General features: G+C 45.1%; 1 protein-coding gene across 1 annotated transcript in view; it reads left to right on the top strand.

The window, feature by feature from the left end:
• Plxna2 (plexin A2) overlaps nucleotides 1–22,974 on the top strand; it is a 196,998-nt gene that overhangs the window by 126,467 nt on the left and 47,557 nt on the right. Inside the window, exons 5-12 of the mRNA XM_075989535.1 lie at nucleotides 927–1,027; nucleotides 4,056–4,179; nucleotides 5,378–5,531; nucleotides 6,016–6,112; nucleotides 8,281–8,395; nucleotides 15,287–15,487; nucleotides 17,320–17,416; nucleotides 20,271–20,461. Coding sequence (XP_075845650.1) covers nucleotides 927–1,027; nucleotides 4,056–4,179; nucleotides 5,378–5,531; nucleotides 6,016–6,112; nucleotides 8,281–8,395; nucleotides 15,287–15,487; nucleotides 17,320–17,416; nucleotides 20,271–20,461 — 1,080 coding nt within the window. The remainder of the gene's footprint in view (nucleotides 1–926; nucleotides 1,028–4,055; nucleotides 4,180–5,377; nucleotides 5,532–6,015; nucleotides 6,113–8,280; nucleotides 8,396–15,286; nucleotides 15,488–17,319; nucleotides 17,417–20,270; nucleotides 20,462–22,974) is intronic.

Genomic DNA, 22,974 nt, shown 5'->3' on the forward strand with positions numbered 1-22,974 from the left:
AATGTTCTGTCATTGGACCAAGTGCCATGTTTTCACCTGGGCTCACACTTCTAGTAGGTGATAGTCCTCTATGGCCCAAGAAATGAGCTTGTATTCCCAACCCAGCAGGCATTTTTGCAACTCAGAAGCCTCTTACCCACCCAACAACAGACACCTAAGATATGTCAAATGGAAACTCCAGTCCTCTAGCCCTTTTGCCTGGCCTTTATTGTCACATGTACTGGGCAGGTGCAGGAGAGTTGTGTCCATGTACACAAAGTTCAGGCCCTTACCAAGCCTCTTCAGAAAATCATGTGCTTTATGAAGGGGGTGGGGGGACGCAGGCACTTGATCTGCAAATTCCCACTAGCCAGGCAAAGCAGAACCAAGCAGGCAGTGCTTCTCTGTGGAGCTCCCCATTTTGCCAGACTTTTCAAAGAATGGGAGATTTACTAGAGAAACTGAATGCAGACTTCAGAGAATGAGATAATTGGATCCAGGTGGTACACTTGGTTGGCTATAAAGTACTAGTGCCATGCTATGAATATTAGTTGATGGGAAAAGTTTCTCCCCCCGCCCCATGTGTGCTGTGCAGGAAGGATGTCTCAGCCCATGCCCAGCTGAAAACTCTTCAGAGATGAGTTTGTGCCACTCAATAGCCTTTCAGCAGAGTGAACCATTTTTAACACTTGCGAGGGACTTGCCAGGCTCTCAGAAAGACACTGGTGGGAAGAAGCAACAGGCTAGAGGATTTCCTTTCTACCTTTGGCAACATCAAAGAGTCCTCGGCTGCCATCCAGACACTTTCTGGTTTGAGTTGGCCTCTTCGGGCTCCGCCAGCAGTGAGACGGGGACACCTGGGGGGCATGGGTAACGGGGAGTTTTGAAACACGCCTTCAAGTTGCCACAACCTGACCTTCCCGTACTCCCTTTCCTCTCTCTGCCAGGTCACCAGGGTCCCTGTTGAATCATGTGAACAGTACACAACTTGTGGAGAGTGTCTAAGCTCAGGGGATCCTCACTGTGGCTGGTGTGCCCTGCACAACATGTAAGTGTGTGGGATTCCAGAGGTGGTCCCGGCATGCAGAAGACTGGGGGTTTCCTGGTATGATAGACCGGACAGTGGAGGAAATTCCCTCTTCTGAACAGTAAAGATTATAAATGAGACACGATGTGGAAGACAGGAAGAGGCCACACAGTTTGCTTCCTGAACTCAGTCCTTTGCTCGTCTTCTCAGCGACTTTGAAACCACATGATTATATTCTCACGTCACTGTGAGAAATCACAGGGCAGCTGTAGAATCCCTAAATTTTCCAAAAGCCTCTTGCAGTGACTGGACAAAAAGCTAGGGTTAGGCATGCAGATCAGATGGTAGAGCACCAGAACTTAGAATTCCCACTCCAGCTAACTGCTCTGTGACCCTAGGTGGGTCCCCTGACAACTCCAGGAATACATTTCTCCTTTGCTTAACAGGGGAAGTGCCTGTGTCACAGGTGAATAGTGATACCTAAATGAAATAATAAGTGCTTTGGAAATAAATCAGAGGCAACACAAATCAAAATAATTATTAAGGACTCTGCACCCTTGGGAGGACCCCTCTGGCCTCTTATTTCATGATTCCAAGAAATCTGCATTGCATCCAACTAGCCTCATATCCCTATTCAGATACATCCCCACCATTGAAAACAGCTCAATAGAAATGCAAAATCACACTTAAACTTCCTAATTCGAAGAGCCCAGAGGAAGAGAAAAGGGTGAAAGCCCTAAAGCAGGGGCCTGGCTAGGGATTCTGTTGCCCAATAGTGTTGGAAACTCCATGGCGCCACGCCAGCTACCAAAGCGTCTCTATGAAATGTGCTGGGTTTGGGGTGGAGGCGGAGGCAGAGGGCCAGAGTTCAGGGTCCTGCACAATAGCTCTTGGCTTCCAGCCTCTGCAGCAGGTGTTGGGAGGGCTCTGGAGGGAGGGAGGAAGGGAGGCTTCACAGATGCAAAATCTGGACTGGATTTGAGCCCACTGACAAAGGATTGAGTCCTTATTTGGGTTTTGGAGGCATGAGACTTCTCAAAAAGTTTTACAAAAGCGACCTCAACAAAACCTAGACAGTAAGTTTCCATGTAAGTCAGTCAGATGGTCAAGACACTAGAGCTATCCGCTCTGCTGGAGGAATGGAAAAGCCAGTCTATTTGGCTACCTTCTGTGAGGCTGACCCCACAATCTGCTGCTCTTTCTCTGAGGAATTTGACAGTTCAGTCACAGTTCTGTGGGAAGGTCCCAGGCTTTAAGCCCTCTTACCCTGCAGTAATTCCTTCTTACCTGTACCATCTGCCTCCTGCCCCACCCTCCCTCCCTGCCTGCTCTTCAGGCTTCAGTGCCTGTTACAGCTGGTATACACAGAAAGAACACAGTAGAATTACAGATTGTGGTTATTATTTATTCTCAGCCTGAGCACTGCTTTCACCAACTTGTATCAGCAAAATACCTCATCCTTCCTTTTTGGTCCAGGCCAGCTATGTCTTCTAGAATGACTGAGCCCAGTCAAGATAGCCCAGATTTCCAGTGCCCACTTGTCTTCAGAGAATCTTCCCCACCTCTCTGGGCTCACACCTTCTAGTCATTCTACCTACCAAGTTTGGATGGGGACAGGAGCTGCACCTTTCCTATTGAGCTTTCTCAGCAGACACTCTTGACCTTCCTCCCACCCACTGTCCCAGACTTTCCAGTTAGCAGGGCAGTGAAGACTCAGCAACTTCAGCCCCAGACCTGTAAGACTCTTCCAAAGAAGTAGAAGGTGGATGCATAGGTCTGATGACTAGGAGCCTCTGGGTCCCAGGGGAATGAAACCCTCCTCTCTCTTCTGTATGACTTGCCCCTGCAAGTGTGTTATTGTCTCCCAGACTATTATATCTCTGTTAAAGTTGTTGCCATAAATAGTATGATTAAAAAAAGAAAAGATAAAAAGAGCCATTTCAGTGAGTCAATGAGATAAAGGCTCTAGTTAAGAGCTCACTTTAAAGCTATCGTAAGGATTCACTCAAACCTCCATAATTCGTTCCTTTGACAGCGCTCATATTTGGATCCATTATGTACTTGGAAAGGAAGAAGGGAAGAGCTTGGGGAGTCAGGGTAGGAATTACTGCTTGACTGTGGATTGCAGTAGTGCTATGTCCTGTTTGGCTATTGGATTTGGAGCTGCATCAGCCCTGAGCCTGGTCCATTAAACAGAGCAGGTAGTAGCCACAAGCGTCTGAGTTACTTACCTGCCAGCACGGGATAAGGATCCTGGAGCCAGAGATGAAGATATCAGGAGAAATGGACACATGGACTTTCTGACAGAGGCAGCCCTGGACACATGCTTTGTCTGTCTTCTGACTTAAGGCATTCTTTCATGACACAAACATTTATTTAAAATATAACTTGTGACAGAATTTTTGTTGAATAAAAAATAGTATCTTCCATTAAAGAGCCATTAATCCAGCCAAAGATCACACACAACCTGTCTCACAGCTAAGACCCTCTCTTCTTTGCTAACACCTTGGGGGTGTGATAATGTTATTAATCATTGTTATTAGTATCACTATCACAAGGGCTAGCACAGGGATATGTCCACTGAATGTCAGGCTGAATTCTGAGTACTAACTTACTTTAGCCTTGGAGTAGCCTTACAAGATAGCATATTGTCATCATCCTTGCTATTTTAAGGTTTAGGAAACAGAGAAGAGAAAGAGTAAGTCACTTGTCCAGTGGGATCAAGCTAGCAGGTAACATTATCTAGAATGCTAACCTAGCATTCTAGCTACAGAATTCATGCTTGCAGCCCTACTTCTCAAGTACCCCAAACTTCTTACTTGAGCATCCCATAGTACTAACATGGTGTTCTCCATACCTGCCCAGCATCTAGGCTGGAAACAAATACCTCTTCCTTGGTATATCTTTAGCTATATGTGGTCGTGAACACCTGAGAATACAGTGAGAATACCTGAGAATACAAGGCAGTAGGCTATGGTGCTGGGGCAGCAAATCTCTCTTTCCCAGGGACAGTAGAGCCATGGCCTCTTATGAATCTCTCTTCATGTAGGTGCTCCCGAAGGGACAAATGCCAACGGGCGTGGGAAGCAAATCGATTCGCTGCCAGTATCAGCCAGTGCATGAGCCTTGAGGTGCACCCCAGTAGCATCTCTGTGTCAGATCACAGCCGGCTGGTGAGTATACAGCAGGGAGGACAGGACACAGCACATTTCTTTACTACCGGCACATATTAATCAGAATTTCAGTGAAACAACAACAACAAACTATGATACAAGACCTAACGGCACATTCTTAGGACATGGTATGATTTCAGTCTTCTGTTTGTTAAATATTCAAGAAAGCCTTAGCTTGCTACTGTGTTTGGTGGGTAGGGGAGAGATTAAAGAAAGACTGAGACTTGTTCCAAGTGTATTCTTAAAGAGAATATTAAACATAATAAAAAGAGCCCTCAGTCACCTGTCAAGGTACAACCCAAAATACTCTGTGTCCTTAGGCCCTGAGTGCAATTTCATTGTGAAGGTTTTATGAGCATTCATGAATGTTAATTAGTTAATGAACCTTCCATCGTTTGAGTTCATTCATACCCACCAGGAGGTTTGGACTCCAGTAAAGCTAATGAAACAATCAGGGACGTTGTGCCTATTGTGGGAGCTGAGGACAAACTCAATGAAAAGTGGCCTGAATTCAGAACGTTTTTTCAAATGCTGAAAGTCTAGTTTTTTACCACTAAAATGAGACTCTGCAAACTTAGCCAAGATGGAGACTGCTGTTCTGGATGGAGTCCTTAGGTAGTGTACATTATTTAGCCACCAGTGAACCTTCCTTAATCCCTTGTGTGTCTTGTGAGCGTCCTGCCCCACACCAGGGCACTGCTGGAAAGTAGAAAGCCCAGAGGGAATAGAGGACAGAGCTCTGGAGAACACAGCTTCTAAACGGGTGTGTGATAGAACCAGCCAGGTTCCTGACCTCCATCCTGGTGAAGCTTCCATCCCCAGGAGCCCAAGCTAAAGCCTGTGATAAAGTCCCAAGCTTATGACTCACTATGTGCTTTGCAGTTAATTTCCATATCAGATAGAGCAGGGTCTGAGATGAATATTAGTACAAATCCCCTCCTTCGTTGAGCAGCAAGTGCTTTCTGATGCTGGATAAGATTGAAGAAGATTGAAGAATTAACAATAACAATCTTTATGAAGGCCTTTGACCTCACACATCACACAACCATTTGTCATTTTAATTGCTTGACATCAAAAATGGAAGATCACTAGACCAATGCCCTTCTCTTATAGAGGAGGTCAAGGAGATCCCTGAGCTAGCTCCTGGCAGGGAGCCTTGCCGGGGCCGTGGCTCTCCTGAGCTCTTCTTTTCCTACAGCTCAGCCTGGTTGTAAATGATGCCCCCAACCTCTCTGAGGGTATCGCCTGTGCCTTTGGGAACTTGACTGAGGTGGAAGGACAGGTATCTGGGAGCCAAGTCATCTGCATCTCACCTGGGCCCAAGGATGTCCCTGTTATCCCTCTGGATCAAGGTAAGGATTGTGTGCCATGGTGATCATAGGAGTCAGCTACACAGACATGAAGCTACCTGACCAATCTTCACATACCAGATGCTAATGTTGGCTTACATGCTTGTTTGAGTTTAAAAGCACTGTGCTATGCCCTCAGATTTAAGGAGGAAAATGCTCATTCTTCCTTAGCTGAGAATGTATTTTGTGCGCTGTGCCCACTTCCTGTTCCTTCTAGGCAATAGATTGCATTGAGCTCTCTCCACCAAACTTGGCTTGAAGGGTTCTGAGCTAATATTCTGAAATTCTTTCAGTAATTGAGTATGCCTAACCAAGCCAAGGGACTCATGGAATCTGTTGCTGAGGCATAGACTGGTTGGATTCTCAGGGGCAAACCATGTTCGGTCAGGCTTTCTCTATTGTCTTTACTCCTGGGTGGCTCTATGACATGGTCTTCCCCTCAGGGTGTTCACTGTGCCCTACATTCTCACTTTGTCCTCTCTTGCAGATTGGTTTGGCCTAGAGTTGCAGCTGAGATCCAAGGAGACAGGAAAGATCTTTGTCAGCACCGAGTTCAAGTTCTATAACTGCAGTGCCCACCAACTGTAAGCATGCCTCAGAAGGAGCCTTGTCTGGGTCTGGATATGAGTATAAGGTTCCACTTCCTCTAGGACAAGACTTGTGCAGTAGTCACATTGTAGTCTCGGGGGCTGGGGGTGCTGGTACATGTTCATTTGAATGACAGTCACTTACCACAGCCCCTTACCTCATTCCTTTGGTTCCACCCCAGTACACTCTACCCCAGTTCTAAAATTAGGATGTCAAGAAAAGGGTCCTGACCTAGGAGCTGTAAGAAAGAAGAGGTCTTCACTTCAGGTAATTAGCCGTGGCTTTGAAGGCAGGAACTGACGGCGAGTGCTGAGGTGGATATGCCTACAAAGGAGGACAGACAAAGACAGCAGCCTTTCTCAGCACCCAGTGAGAGGGCCTGGGCTGGAAGAGCAGAAGAGTGCAGCATATCCCTCAATATATATTATAAGATAAGACAAGAGGAGCAAGAAGTGGAAGTGGCCAGAGGCAACAAAGGCAGGCCAAGGAGACTAAAGCAGAACTGAATAAAAAATGACCACTACCACTATATCCCAACTCCAGATAGCCCTACTTGGGAATTGCAGACTTCTTGGAGGGAAGAATCTAAGGCAGTGGTAGCAGAATCTATTGTTTGGGAGGGTACCTGCATCACCATGGCAATCCAGTGTGATGTCACCACACTGAGTTTCTATGGCAAGGAAGATGTTGTCACAGGCAGCAAGTTTTAGTAGAAAGAAGCAGGCCTCCTTGACAGCCAAGATTCTGTTTTATTGCTCAACATTGTTTTACCCTTCTCTACTCAATCCTGGAATTCAATTAAAAGAGTATCAAGTTCAGTTCCCTCTTTTTAATATGATAAGCTGAGACCCATAGATGATAAGGGCTGCAAAAACAGTGACAAAATCAACCAGTGGAAGAGCTGGGTTAGCATCCAGCCAACATCATCTCCTTCACCCTGGTCGATATGTATTATTTACTTGTTGAATCATGTGACATTATTAAGAGTATATCAGTGATGGAGTACATGAAATAGCATTAATTCAAACTCATAAAAAAGTTATTTTAGACATGATTAGCTTTGGGGTGTGCATGATTAGAAAAGAATCCTTTCTGGGGTGTGTATGGTCCAAGTCCCCTCATATACATCACACCTCACTCTAGTCTGAGACCCCTGGATGGAAGCCCCTACCACCTAGACTTAATACAAACCCCACCAGGTGGCGCCAGATTGCAGAACTGTTTCTGTTTTTAACAGCTTGGTATAGTTCTGAAAGTCAGAGCTATACTAAGTTATTACATACAGAAGCTGAGGAGGAGGAAGGCCAAAACTCTTAGTACATTCTCATCACAGCTGTCTGCACACACACAGAGCCTCCAGGTGAACCCACTCTTTGGGAAGAACGTTTATGCCCTAGACATAGGCTATTGCTCCGTGCGAGGACCACTAGAGATATGGGGCAAAGTCATCATTCCATACCGTAACTTTCCCAAGGTCAGTAACATAGGTGCTGTGAACCAAATCACTAATAATCAAATGCTATTTAAGAGAATGAAATAATTGGTGATTTAACTTCTTCAAAATAATAATCACACTTAACATTATTCCTTCCAAACCCATTCCCTGCTCATTATCTCACTCGACACCTCTGGACTACCCAGGAATGTTTTTTACAGACAGATGAAGAAACTTTAATGCACGAAGCGAGTGACTTACTCAGAGTGACATCAGTGTTGGCAGCAGAAGCAAGACTATAATCAGATCTGCCTTTTCTGACTCTGTGCTCTTACAGCTACTCTGGCTGATAAGAAATGTGCTGGTATTAACCATCAGCAATCAGACTTTTAGAAGTATAGCACATAGTATTTACCAATTTCTATAATTTAAATGCTTCCACCATAGCCGATTTCAGTCCATCGGACTGACATTCTAGCTTGCAAAATTCCTAAAAATTTATATACTAGCACACTACTGTTTTACAGGTTAAGTCGTTCTCACTGCAGTCCCAGTGTATCCCTAATTGTCTGCCCACATGAACATCTCAGATGCAGAATCCACAGTTATCAGCACTAGAATATGCTCCACTACTCTACCCTCCCAAGAGTGAGATTAGGATGTAAGGATAATAGCCTTCTTGCATGGCAGGCCTGCGTGGCTGGCCCTCTTACTGTCTTCTCCTTGCAGGTGCCTGTCCTGTGTCAACAGCGCCTTCCGCTGCCATTGGTGCAAGTACCGAAACCTCTGCACACATGACCCCACCACCTGCTCCTTCCAGGAAGGCAGGATCAATGTTTCAGAGGTAAGAAGGTTCTCCGTGGCATGACAGCAATTCCAGAAAATCCGCCCCTTTGCACTGCAGATGGTCTGTCCAGTGACTTAACCATCTTTTATCCTGGCCTTTCTTGGTCACCTTATCAGAGAGTCTTCATGTTATAAATAAATGATATTATAAACTCAAGAAGGTAGTGACCAATGCCCCCCCCCCAGCAGAGGCTCTATCTGCTAGACTCCTAAGACTGCATTTAAGAGTGTAAAGGTGACTGTTAGTTGAGACTAAGAGCTCAGAGGAAGCATACCCAACAGACTCCATGCTCTGAGAGAGTGTAATGAATGCTGTCTATTCTTTGAGCCTAGCCTTTGCTTGGCTGTAGACTTACTGTGCTTCAATAGAACATTCACTCTCAACCATCTTTTCATGCCAACTTTTCTTCCAACTCTAAAATTCAATGATTCTTTGACTCTAATGTATTACTGGGTGGGTGGCCTTGGAGACAGAGAGAAATCCAGCTAGTAAAAAGCACCAAGCATTGCCAAAAGTCCTATTATATTATCTAGTTGAAGCTCCTTCCAGAAGTCTGGCCTGCCTTTGTCATTGACACAGTGAGATTTCATGTTGTTCATCTTTACTGTGAATATTCCACTTGGTAATTATTCACTGATTGGTTCTCTCACATTTCCCCCAATATGCTCCATGAAGCCTGCTTCTTCAATTCCCCTTTCTTTTGTCTAGTGTTTTTCATGCCCAAGGATTACCAGTTAGGACTAGACAATTAAGACTTTGTATGCTTAACACACACACACACACACACACACACTCAGAGAGAGAGAGAGAGAAAGAGAGAGAGAGAGAGAGAAAGATCCTCTTTTTCAATATTTTAGGAAAACTTGCAGATATTAATGAGTGGCCATGGCATTTTCATATTCTAATATAACCTTTCTAGATATATCTCTTTCCTGTATTAAGCTATATTCTGTTTGAAAACATGGACCACATCTTATCTGTAAATCCTAATCCTTTACCAGTGAACATTTGTAGAGTATACACAGGGGTAAATGGTGAATGTCTAAGTGATGTTCACTGAGCTACCTGTCAATGATACTTTTTAGATGAATTTCTTGGGCCTGTCAATCTTTACAGTTGTGCTGGTTGCATCAATGGCTAAACATAAAATAGACCTTGAAATTTATTGAAATAGATAAGTCTGGCATTCAATAATTCACCTTTTATAAAATGATACATATTATATGCAGTAAGAAAGTAAAAATGCTTATTTTTTAGATGGCCCCATAACTAGGTTTTAAGATAGACCCACCCACAGCTGCCTCAGAATGACAGATCCAGGGACCTAGTCCCTGAGACAATCTAGAAAACATTCTTTTCTAGTCATTGGGCACGCTGGAATGCCACGCTGATCTTAATGGACATTGGGAATTAATTCCAGGCCTGGGAGTCTATGGGAGTTTGAAACTAGTCTTTTTGGGGATGGGGGCATAAGTGCTGAAGGTGTAGGGCAGAAGTTAACACAGCCTGGGAGACCATGAAGGAAGTGTCCTGGGAAGCAAGCCCACTACAGAAGAGCTACGGTCTGGGCAGTGGAAGCTTAGCATTCTGTGTCTCAGAAACGGACCTTCACTGTGGTTCTGAAGTTCCTTCAGAAACTGGAAGAGAAAACTGGGAGGGGCTAGTGCAGATCAGGACAAAGAGCAACAATGTATCTGTGGAGGCCACCCGAGCAGGCAGATGGAGATCCAGAGCCACGCCTGAGGGTGACCTGCAGCTGGAGCAAGGGCAAGCAGATTGTCACAGAGAGCAAGACAAATAAACTATGGTGGAGAGACCCGAGGCTGAGCCCCAGAGGGCTAATTGGAAGCAGGCCCAGTCCCCTTTGCCACAAGGAACCACTGACGCATAGCTGCTCCTGGGCAAGTGAAAGATTTGAAAGTCCCAGAGAGCTGGCTAGAGAGAAGCCACTGCTTCCTTGTTACTCAGGATTCAGTGATCACCAAAAGATCTTGGGAGCAAACCCAGGGGTTTCCATCACCGGTTCAGTCCAATTTTCCTTCTTTGGTGTCTGTGCTTTGAGTTGGAAAGCAGCATCGTTCTTGTCCCCTTTATCTCCCCATCGGATTATAAGGGAGCTGCTCTTCTCCTCATGCATGCTGGCTATTGGCGTAGCACCAGGACCTAATGGAGGCTGTGAGGGAAGCTCAGTATCTATTCTGCTGGCTTGACTCAGCAAAGGAAGTAGAGGGCAGTTTCCCAGCACAGTGGCTAGGGCCACTTTCTCAAAGTCCTAAAAAACAACTGAATCTTTTTACAACACATTCCTTCCTGATCAATGGCTTCCAGGCTTAGCTTTTCTTTTTCTGTTCAAAGCGCTGCTTTAGGTGACCCTGTTCCCAAAGTTTTAGTGCATTTGTCCAGTTTTGGTAAAGTTGTTTTAGGGGCTGTAAATCCTTATATATCTTTTTTTTTTTTTTGGTTACTAGAATATCTTTTTTCCAATTCCATCAAGCCCCTCCTCCAAATTTGAATCAAAATTTCATGCCTGTATACTTGGTAGAAGCAACGTATCACTGATTAGCACTGCCAATTAGCACAACCGATTAGCAGCACTGCGGCGGTCACGCCTCATGTGTTCAGTTCTGCACCTGTGGCACAGTTCTCAGTGAGCCTTCCTAGGACTATGCCATCAGCATCACCTGCAAAGTTGCTAGAAATTCAAATTGTTGGGTGCTATCCCAGATGACGCTGAAGATTGAGAACCATTGACAGATGGTATTTCAGTTAATTCTCTAAGCTGAATGCAGTTTCACATAACTCTTACTTGACATCTGTAGTAACCAGAATGCCAACAATTTAGGGGCATTGCCCAAGGCTATGGAGAATTCAGCATCCAGAAAAAACTGACTAGTTTGCTCTCTCAGAAAATCGGTGCCTGTGAGCATGTTGGTCTCCATGGCCACCATTATGTTTGCAGGCATGACTTTGATCTGACCCCTTGCTTTTGGTCATGAGGGCTCAGTTGTGGCTGGACGAACACCAAATCTATCTCCACAAATGGAAAAACTTCCAATGGAAAAGTCAGAGGGCCTTTTTTAGATGTTTATCTACCCACATCCTTCCAGAAGCTGCTGGGCCAATATGCTTGGTCCTGACAAGGAAGAACTGATAGGTTGAGCCACAGCACATACAATTCTGAAACAGAAATATAGTAGCTTACATCTATTGGGCATTTTTCATGTGTGCATCACCTTTACCTGTGAATCAATTTCATTTGGTCTTGACTATTTATTAAGCTCATTCTGTGACAGACAAAACTGAAGTTCAATATTCCTCTGATGGTTGGTCTAACAAACACTGATGTCAGAACTCAGACCAAAGTGGCTTTGAATACAGCTTGAATCTCCTGATTCTGCCATATATGTACATATAGAAGAAATATTAACAGTTGTTGGCCCAGCCTGTTATCACACAATCCCTGCATACCCTCTTTCATGTAATCTAGTTGTTAGGTGTTACTAACACCATTTTGTTCATGAAGAAGCAGAGCTTCGCTCGGATCATCTCCCAAGGCCTTTGAAGGTGCTGAGCTTCATCTTTTCCACATCCTCTCCCAGTCAGAGACCTCCCTCCAGCTTTCTGAAGACTACCTAAACCTCTATCTCCCTGCAACACAATGTTAGCAGGTAGTATGCACAGGAATAGGTACAGCTATCAACCTTGAAAGTGCATCTCGCTCCACAGCTGGAACAGGCCTAGTGAGATGTAGATACATAAATATCTTTTTTACACCCATCCCAAGGGAAAGATAGAACCAAATAAATCCGATTAGCTTCCCAGGACGATGGCTGCTCTCACTCTTTGAAGTCCAGTGGGTGAAGATAATGCCATTTCCACCTGGAAGAAGTCCTTTTGAGGACTAACAGGTTCCCAGCACAAAATCAGGGGTTCCCATCCCAACTGAGTGGGCAGCAAGGCTGTGGCTGGCCCTGCCTCTTACCCAGCCCTGGGTTGTTCTCAAACAGGACATCTGTTTACCTTCATTTAAACTGAGACACCTGCTGAGAAGATTTGGCTCCAATAGGGGATAGATAGACAGAGGAGATAAGATGACCTAAAGTTGTTACTGGAAAGTCTGCAGGGCCAGCAGGGGCCTTAAGTATTTTAAGAATGTTAATGAACATCTTAACATTCTAAAAAAAAAGTTTTATGGTTATTAGCTTTCTTGTCCTTAGGACAAACATTCTTTCTTTCCCTCTCTCCTTGCTCTCCCCCTTCCTTTCTCTCTTTCACTCCATCGTGTGTGTGTGTGTGTGTGTGTGTGTGTGTGTGTGTGTGTGTGTGTGTACATAGAAACAAGTGGCCTAGGAATGACTTCAGATGGAACACATCATCTTCCAAAGCCCCAGATGTACTGAAGTTCCAACACAGCTGAGACTTCCTGGTAGCCAATTCTCTTGCCTCTTCCCTTGGTCTTCCCATAGTCATTTCTATCCCAAGCTCCTGCCCTTTGCTATGATCCCATGGATCCATCTCCCTCCTTTCCTCCCTCTCTCCCTCTCTCCCTCCCTCCCCCCCTCTCTCTTTCACACACACACACACACACACACACACAGACACACACACACACACACAAAACATTATACATTAGACTGTCCTCTATCATAAATTCTAACCTGTTAGATTGTGGCTAGATTTTTAGTTGCTGACTGAATATGCTTCTTTTTAGTGGGATGCCTGGGTTTCCTGGCTATGAATCTGTGAAAGGCTCTGTCAAAAGTGCCTGCAGGGGATGAAAGGAAAAGAGCAGTAAAGAACAGGTTTATGAGTCAGCAGCGTGAGCACCTGGCACCTGAACTGGGACCCATCTGTTCTGGTATTCCAGCTGATCCAGTCCCTCGGAGAAATGCTTCTTGCTGGAGTCCTCCCATGCAGTGGCTAGCAGGCAGGAGTGGCCCAGCTTACCCTGGAGTCTTTCTATTCCTCCCAGATAGGTCTCAATAAGAAATTCCTCAGGTTCCAGCTGTGTGTAAAAGGTCACACTCCTGAATAGATAAGTCTGTGCCTTTAGCTAATTCTGGAGCTCCAGAAACCATGGCCATCTGTAGTCCTAGCTTGGGAATCAAGTTGCTTCTCAAGCCTCCCTTATCACTTACCAGTCTCCAATGTTGGAATTAAAAAGAAACTAAAAAATTCTTGTGTATATTACTTTATTTTCTTCTTTACATTCACCCTCCTGCAAACAATGGCTTAGTACCCACTATACATCTGACGTAAGATAAAGACTTGGAATGTGGAGTGGAAAGGTTCAGGCTCAGTCCTTGAGATGATCACAGCCCAGAAAAATAAAATAAAATAAATACTCCACAGGAGTTGTGGCTCCATGGATTCAGGGCAAACATGGGGCAATACCTAGAGTTCTACCTGAAGCCAGTGCAGTAAAGGGTCTGGCCAGACTTCCTGAGCCAAGTTGGAAGGCTGGGCATTTGATCAACAGCTATCTGATTAAGTTGAGGTGGAATAGAGGGCAGGAGGAAGATGGCAGTGGTGGATAAAAGTCAGTCTTTGGTAGGGAGAAAAGCATGCACAAAGACCCGGGTTTGGTGTCAGTACGAGAAATGGCACCACAGAACTCTGTGTTCAGAATGTCCAGACTTTGATGTACAAGAATGGGCAGGGGTTTTTGCAGCTGCAATTTGAAAAAAAAAAAGAAAGAAAGAAAGAAAGAAAGAAAGAAAGAAAGAAAGAAGGAAGAGGAGGAGGAAGAGGGAGAAGAGGAAAAGGAGGAGGAGGAGGAGGATTAAAAAAAGAAGGGACTGTGTATGTCCACACAGAGAGCTGACCATCTCTGCAAATCTTCAGTAGAGATTACAATTGTTCAACAGCCTGTGTTACATAAGAAATGGCTTTGGGAGTTATCTGAAGTCTTGAGACTGTCCATATCTTGAGAAAATACAGTAGTTTGGCTACTCAGACAGCAAATACCTGGCAGTACCCTCTGTAAGCCTTGTAGCCACATGAGCCCCAACATGTTCCCAAGTCCTTCTAGGAGTGAGTGTCCAGAGGACAAGGAAGCTGGAGCCTCCTTCAAGAACTCTCTAGCTGATCCCTGGCTATTAGACATGTTTGCATGTGAAGAGTTTCCACATCCCCCCTGTAAGGGGCAGAGAAGGCAACAAGACTCCAGTCTTTCCTGTAGGGAGGAAGAAGTCATCTGCCTCCACACAAGCAAGGAAAATTGATCTCTCTCTCTCTCTCTCTCTCTCTCTCTCTCTCTCTTTCTCTCCCTTCTCATGGCCCCACCCTACTACATTTCTCTATTTGGTTTTTGTTTTCCAAAGTAGCATAGTGTTCACACATGGTAATGAAATGAGATAAAAAGCCAGAGCTAGGACTTAGAGCACACCTAGGAAGTTGGGTTGGGTACTTAGTCCCCCTCCTGGGAAGCCTAGCTCAGCTGGAACTTAGATGCTGAAGCTGTAGATAGCAGCTGTCTCCGGCGGCACCAGACAATGCAAATGGCCAATGGGCTGGGGAACCAGATAAAACCAGAGGTGGGGTTTCTGAGCTGGGGACACGAACCCACAAACCCACGGAGGCTCTTACAATTACAATTACCAGAGATAAAACCCACAATTTGTCATACTGGTGTTTGAAAGTTAATTCCTAAATTGTAATACACACCCCCAAGATTAGGGTGGTTTGTGGAACGGTGTTGACAAAATCAAAGCCCAGTAGGAAGAAAAGATTTCATTGCCTACTGATTCAACACGTCCCATAAAAAAAGATGCAGGTCTTCTCTTGGGCGATTCACTTGGAAACAGGAAGGTTCTAACTGGCTGTAGGTTCTGCCTCTATCTGGGCTCAACTTTGAGAACTAATGAAGGTCTCTGCTTGCTCGCTTAGGACTGTCCCCAGCTTGTGCCCACAGAGGAGATTCTGATCCCAGTTGGAGAAGTGAAACCAATCACCCTCAAGGCCCGGAACCTTCCCCAGCCCCAGTCTGGCCAGCGGGGCTATGAGTGCGTGCTCAACATCCAGGGGGCTGTTCACCGAGTCCCTGCCCTGCGCTTCAACAGTTCCAGTGTGCAGTGCCAAAATAGCTCGGTAAGCAGCTCACACATATGCCAAGACTTTAGATCATGTAGGATCACAGGCAGCACCCATATTACCAGGGACAGAGAAACCTGTAAGCACCCTGAGCCAGAGAGCCATGTTCTCGGAAGAGAGAACCCTCAAAGAAAACCCTAATGGCAGAAGTTGAAATTTGGAACTTCCTTCTGAATTTAAAGAACACATTGTTGCTATTGGGAAAACTTCTGCCAAAAGGACATCAACCCCACCCGATATTCTATCCCTATGCAATGTATTAGGACAGTGGTATGCATGAGGATAGACAGAAAAGTGTAGGAGGAGAGGAAGGAGATGCAGCATTTCAGGAGCCACAAGGGTTAAACCTTCCCAGAATGGTGGACAGAAAAAGCACAAGGTGTTTAATTATAATTTCAGCCCAGAGAAGATCTTTTATCTTCCAACTCCCTGTCTCTGACTGTGGGGGGTCAGCTCAGAGATGAGGGACGTGACAGAGGTGTTGAGGGAAGCTAATTCGCCTGGGAGAGATAAAGAGAATCTAGGCCTCTTATCAGGGAGCTGTCAGATTCTGGGGTCACAAGCGTTTGATAGAATTTGTAATCGGTGCCAAATGCGCAGGAAGCCAGACTGAGAAAGAGAGCACAACAAAGGAAGAAGGCAATGGAAGGCTGGGCAGGAGAGCAATGGTGACATGCCCTCCAGAGCTAAGTGCCCATGGTCAGAAATGGGCAGCCATAAAGAGGGACTGTCCAGGAGACTTAACAGAGTGCCGCAGGGACTAGCCACCCAGGAGGTTGCGAAGGGCTTGAAGGTCCTCTGTGAGGTCAGAGGAACAGAAGACTTAGCCTCTCTAGGGATTTTTTTTCTGGTATGCTCTGGGATACCCTAGAAGATGTGAGCACTTTCTGTATTAGACACTAATCCAAGTAAAACTTATCTGCCAAGGTAGAGGAGGAGGCTGGGAGATAGCACAGTCAGTGCAGGGTCTGCCTCCCAAGCTTAAGGACCTGTACTTGGATCCCCCATACCCACATAAAATGCTGATCACAAAGACAACTATAATCCCAGTGCTGGGGTGGAATAGCGGAAGATTGTTGGAACACATTGGACAGCTAGTCTAGCAAAATCTATGAACTCCAACCCAATCTCAGAAACTGGGAGAATGAAGAAAGAAGACACCCAGCCCCAACCTCTGGCCGCCATATGCATAAGGCACATACATACACCTGAACACACAAACACATCAAAAACTCGTCACATACACCTGAGAGACCAGCTAGCCACTCTACATCCATTGCCACATCCCCTGTATATGTAGATGTGAGAGAGCAGTGAGGACATTAAGTCCTTAAAAGAGGACCCACGAAAGAATGCATTGTAGTTCCTGGGAAGTACCAAACTAAAGACAGAAATGGCAATATCAGGATTCCAAGGCTGGGGGTGGGGACGACTGGGAGGGACATAAGAAAGGACATGGGGAGGATGAATGAAAGCTAGACTTAAATGAACAGGGGTAAGCCGAAAGGGTGGCAGTTGTAGGGAGAAAGCAACGTTCTGTTTGGATACAGACTCAACCAGTACACAGGGATAGCCTTCATCAAGTGTGTTCAGAGCTGATGGATTCAGCAGGAGAAAGGGGTAGAGATGGAGACCTGAGCTCTTTCAGATTTCAGAAAGAACTGAAGGTGAAGCCAGAGCCTTAGGCCAGCTCCTCGTGGCCTTACTGACTACAAGTCAGGAACAAGGTGTCATAGGTTCCCTTTGGGCAGCGTGAGGAGTTGCTTTGCACGCTGGCTTCCTATGACAGACAGCCTTGAGTGATGTGTGCTCCTGTCCTCTCCCCACAGTACCAGTATGATGGGATGGACATCAGCAACCTAGCAGTGGACTTTGCTGTGGTGTGGAATGGCAACTTCATCATTGACAACCCTCAGGACCTGAAAGGTAAGCAGTTACTTCTGGGTGCAAGTTTGACCTATTCATGACCTTGGGAAAGGCTGTGTTGTAGAGATCAGAGCAGACTGCTGCTGTGCCTTGAACAGCACACTCCCTCTGCCAGCAGAGCTCTTCAGAGACTCCTAAAGCAACGTTTGAAGCCATCAGAGGAGTCCTGTTGGGAACCCCATTTTATTACAACCAGTACATCCGCCAGGCAGCTGCCCATTCTTCCGCACTATTCTGTGGCTCCTGGTAGCTTTGAAATATCTATGCAACCTGACCTAGGAAAACAGCAGGCAGAGTGTCCTGTCAGCTTCCCTAGAAATGGAGATATTGCTTTCATGCAGGCTTTCCTTCCCCTGTTCTCAGTCCTGGTCACTGTGACAGCACAAAGAAGGCTTATATGTCTGTGCTCTAGTTTTGAGACTCAGGCTCACATCTGGAGCACAGAAGCTCAGTAAGGGGGCTGGCAGGAGGAAAACTCCAAGGCTCCTGCTCTGTAGGTTCTCATTGCACTCGTCCAGAAAGCAGGTCCTGGCAGAATGACCCAACTACTGAACACATGTCGTATAACGTATTCATTAGGTAATTTATTTGAATTGTTTTTATTATTTATCTCAGTAACTCTAAATGTGTGCTTCATCCTATGGATGGTGAAGCTGAGTAGTATAGTAAGTGCTGAGACCGTATGATTTCAGAGAAGGCCTGCAAGTTAGTACACACCAAGATGAGGACCTGTTGCCACTGCTGCTGGGCTCTGGGTGGGATTTGAAGCCCTTCATCCATGAGGAGCCATATATACTGTTATGCTTCAAGTAAATAGAATTGTCATTAGCCTCTGCTTCAACTCCTGGGTCGTGCCTGGGCATCAGGGGGTCAGTTAAGGGAATGCCAAAATCTGAAGGTGCTTCAGCATCTGTGGAATACAGCTTCTTGTCCCAGATAACACCATTAAAGTCAGTGCATCCTACATTGCAAGACAGACTTCAGTACAGGTAGTTTGTGTTTGCTTGCTCCTAGACTAGATCTTTTTCACCACTAGACAATAAAAGATATGTTCTTTGACAAGTTAGATCAGTTAGATCCTAGAGGTTGCACCCAGAACCTGGAGGAAAATGACCAGACTGGTACATCAGACTCCCCTGACATCTACAAGGCTCTGCGGGTGCCCGAGCAGCCTCCTCCTGCCTTCACTCATGTTTCTACTAGATCCTTGGTGTCAGAGAAAGCTGTACATGAATTGGGTTCAGTGGGATACTGTGTTTAAGTGCTCAGGTTCCCCAACTTAGCAAACCAAGTTCTACTGCTAGTGCTTCTAATTGAACCATGCAAGTTTAAAGTACATCTTAGTGTCTTCACACAGGCCCTAAAGAAAAGGAAGCTCACTATTTAAGGTCTTGCTGAGGATTTGCAGAGATTATGGCTAAAGACTACAAGGTCCAGATTTATAAATGCCTTACCAGTACTTGCTCAGTTTCAGATTGTCTTTGCCTGTCTTGTGCCTTGGGGACCACAGGCATAAGAGTACTTAGGACTTAGAGTGGTGAATGGTCTGTGCATCTGGACAGAGAAGCTGAATGGAACAGAGGTGTCAGGGCATGCTATGGGAAAATGAAAACTGCCTCTCCCCTGGGGCATGCACCTGACCTCCAGCAGAGGCGAACGGATAGGTCACAAAAGCTTAAGATAATTTGGCTGGAAAAGATGAGAAGTGACTTTCTGAGTCATTTCTCAGTATCCACCATGGGATTATTTTCAGGAACCCCTAGAATACCCACACCCAATGGCATAATATCTACACCTAACCACAAATACCTAAATCATTTCTGGATGACTTACAATGTATAATTGAATATAGATGTTGGGAAGAGAGTATACATTCTAGTTATTAAGTAATGATAACAGAATATCAGTCTATACATGTTACAGTTGTATCTACTTTTAGAAGATGAATCCATGAGGAGATTTTTGTATGTGGAGAATTCGCTTGGAGCTCTAAATTCCCAGCACTAACAAGAAAGGACTAAACCCTGGGCTCATGGTACAACTATACTTGATAGCTAGTTCCCCTAAGGCCTCCAAGTCAGTTAGAGAAAATTCAAAGCAAAAGAGTTGCAGAACGATCATGTGACCTATCAAGCACTAGTTTGTCCTCTCTGAGGACACATTCTTCATCTACACTGGCTGTGAATAGGGTTGTGTCATACCTTCCTTGCTAGCATGCCTCCTACCTCAGTCACCTGGGCTTTCTTTGAGCACAAGCTGACTCTGTTCCCCCCCACACACCATTTCCAGGGTGCCAACTGAGATTCCTCTCTTCTCAGGACCCACCATCAGCAAGTTTAAATCAGTACCCACAGTAAGCTGGGACAGTCAACATGTCTCCTTTGGGCTTTATTTTTACCTTCAATGAAGAAATGAGCCCACGTCGCTTAAGAACACTGTTAGAGTTCAAAGAAAATAGGTGTGTAATAGCATCTAGTATATCCCAGGCATTGCCAAGCACTCACTGTATAACATCTCATTCAAACCTGCCCCAAACTAACTATGATTTCCATGGGAGAGATAGGTAAACAAGATTCAGAGATGTTAAATACTTTGTCACAGTGCTGGGAAGTAGAGAATCCGCAGTTAAAGCAGGGATATGATTCAGTCTAGAAGCAGAAACATTTAACCCGTTATTTTCTGCTGTGCCTATAGATGACTGCTTAGGCACCTCATTCACTCTCCATGTTTTGCTTGTACAGTGGTGGTGATCCCCGATGTTGTCTTTGGTTGGGGCAGATCTGTGTACCTACAAACAGACAGTATGGGATGGAGCCTCTGCAGGCCTATCCGTGACAGCCCCCTCTCTTTGCAGTTCATCTCTACAAGTGTGCAGCCCAGCGGGAGAGCTGTGGCCTCTGTCTCAAGGCTGATCACAAGTTTGAGTGTGGCTGGTGCAGCGATGAACGCAGGTGTACCCTCCACCAACACTGCCCCAGCACTTCTAGCCCCTGGCTCGACTGGTCCAGCCACAACGTCAAATGCTCCAACCCCCAAATCACAGAGGTAAGTCTCCAGCTTCCTAAAGAGAAAAGGGCGGCTGGGGATATAGGAAAGAAATGTACTTATGGATGAATTCCTGAAGAGGGTATATTTGGTGGAAAAATATGGGAGGTCTTGTGTGTGTGTGCCAATGGTCTAGAACAGGAGTATGGTCTATACCACAGTGCAGTGCATGATGGGAATACTTATCTGTATACCCATGTATATGAAGGAGGCAGAGTCAGCCTAGCTTCCCAGCTGGGGCAAGGTAGAAGGCTGAGCCAGGTAGGGACAAGACCTTTACTCCATGGTAAAGGAACATTTCAGAAAGCAGCTTTGGCGTTTCTCTGCAGAGATGCTATTTGGGGAATTACAATTAGTTCAGAGGTACAAAATTGGAAACCGAAGAAGTAGACAGGCCATATGTTAGCTACATACTGTTTCTCAGGAGTTTTTCTTGGTCCCAATTTGTTTTGTGCATTTTCATGGGTGTAAATAAAGTAATTAATTATATTGGAAAAAATTATGTTTCCAAAATAGCAAATTGCAAAGGAAGATGAATCGGTGATATGGAGAGAAATAACAGCTGCTTGGATGCGAGGGGTCTGGAGAGGCACAGTCGTATTTAACGTGCTTGCTGCTAGCTGATCTCCAGTCAATAACCGTTACTTTTCTTTGACTCTAAATTGTGCATTCTCTATTAAGAACAAAGGCCTTGGCAGGTTCCACGGTGGCCTGCAGAGCTGATGATGCCAGAGAGAAACTGTTCCTGTCTCATCCTCCCAGAGCTGATGCACCGTTTCCCCCAAAACCATGCTCCTTTTCTGTGTCGTGGAATATTAGGAAACTTCTTGAACTCCTTTCTTACCCAATCAAAGTCTCAGTTCAAAAACAAAAACTTTAAAATCAACGGATGCTGTAGCCTTTGCATAGACTGTTTGAACGGGGAGCAGATATTTATTTAACATGCTTGGCTTTGATAGATTTAATTTTTATAGCAACTGTAGAAAATTAAGTTTTCTCAGCTCCATTTCACAGAGAAAAAAAGCGAGTCCCAAATTCACACAGCAGATAAAAGGCAGCACCAGCCTTTAAACCCAGATTCCATGACAGTTACCTTAAAATTCCTCATGATTTACCAAAGGAATATACGATTAGTCAATATCCATTCCATTGCTCGTATAGACCAGATAGAAGTGACCCCCCCCCCCGTGTGAAGGGATACTGTGTCAAGTGCTTCAACCCCCAAGTCACTAAGGTGAGGCCCCAAAGTTCCAGAGAGTTGAACACAGGACCATGGGAAGGAGGTGCAGCATGCGCTGCTTTGTACGTGAGTGTCTGTGGAGAAAAGTGCAGTTGATATGGAGCGGAGAAAATTGCTGCATCATGGTGCCTCTGTGACAGCTTAGACCCTGCCCCCAAACAGGAAGCGACTTTAGTAGGAGCTTACATTCAAATGTGACCAGGGGCCATGCCTGCTGACTTTTTGGATGGAAGAAAATGTAAAAGGGGCTTGCTTCAGCCCCTCCCCTCCTACAGCTAGCATCTTGAAGTCTTCAGGACTCTATGCCTTATCTCTTCTAGTGGTTTCTGCCAACTTATAGCCTAAAAACTTTTATCGTCCCATATTTTGCAATATGTCTTACTGCTGTCAATACCTACGGTGTTCGGAGCTTAAATCAGGGGAGATTCTGTCATCAGCAAGCACTTCCTACCACCACAAACTAGAAAGCCTGGTGTCTGCTCTCAGCCTGGCTAAAGCTTCTATAAGCTCTAAGGGAAGCCCCTGCCTCTAGTCACAGACTGGGGACTGACAGGCTGCTGGGTTCACAGAGGACACCCAAATTACAGGAGGCTAATTAACCTCCTGAGGTAATTAGGCTATAATTGATTTTTCCAATGAATGTATCAGCAAAAGAAGGTGTTCCAAGACTCGTAATGGTAATTTTCATGTTGAGGACATTGATAATAAAGGGTATCTTTGGGAAGAGACAAACCTGTGCTATGCTCCAAACCCACTCAGGGACATCACTCTAGATAGGACATATGGCAGGGAGTAGCCAGGCCTGGAATGACTAGACCATTAACTGTCCTGTTTTCTTTGATATGGTATCCTTTACCCCCACAAGACCACCTGCAAGTCATTTTCTGTTACTTCTAACTGGTCACTTAGGAAATAATTTCATATTTATAAAAAGATAGAAAAGTACTACAAAGAGCATTCATATCCTGTTTACCCAGGTTTTCCAAAATTATCATTGTACAGAAGCATAATGGAATTACCAGTTAATGTTGATCCAGTAATATCATCTGACACACATGCCTTATTAGCATTTTCCCAATTGTCACAGTGACATCCTTTCTCTGGTCCAAAATCCAATCTGAGGTCTGAGAGCCAATGTGATATTACATTATGACATTTTCTTGTCCCTTTAGTCTTTTAATCTATAGTCCTAATAATGCCCTTCAGTGACCTTCATGGTATTAAAGAGTCTAGGCCAGTTATGTTATCAGTGTCCCTCAATTTGGATGTACCC

The sequence above is a fragment of the Microtus pennsylvanicus genome, chromosome 10 (genome assembly GCF_037038515.1).
Source record: "Microtus pennsylvanicus isolate mMicPen1 chromosome 10, mMicPen1.hap1, whole genome shotgun sequence".
NCBI lineage: Eukaryota > Metazoa > Chordata > Mammalia > Rodentia > Cricetidae > Microtus > Microtus pennsylvanicus.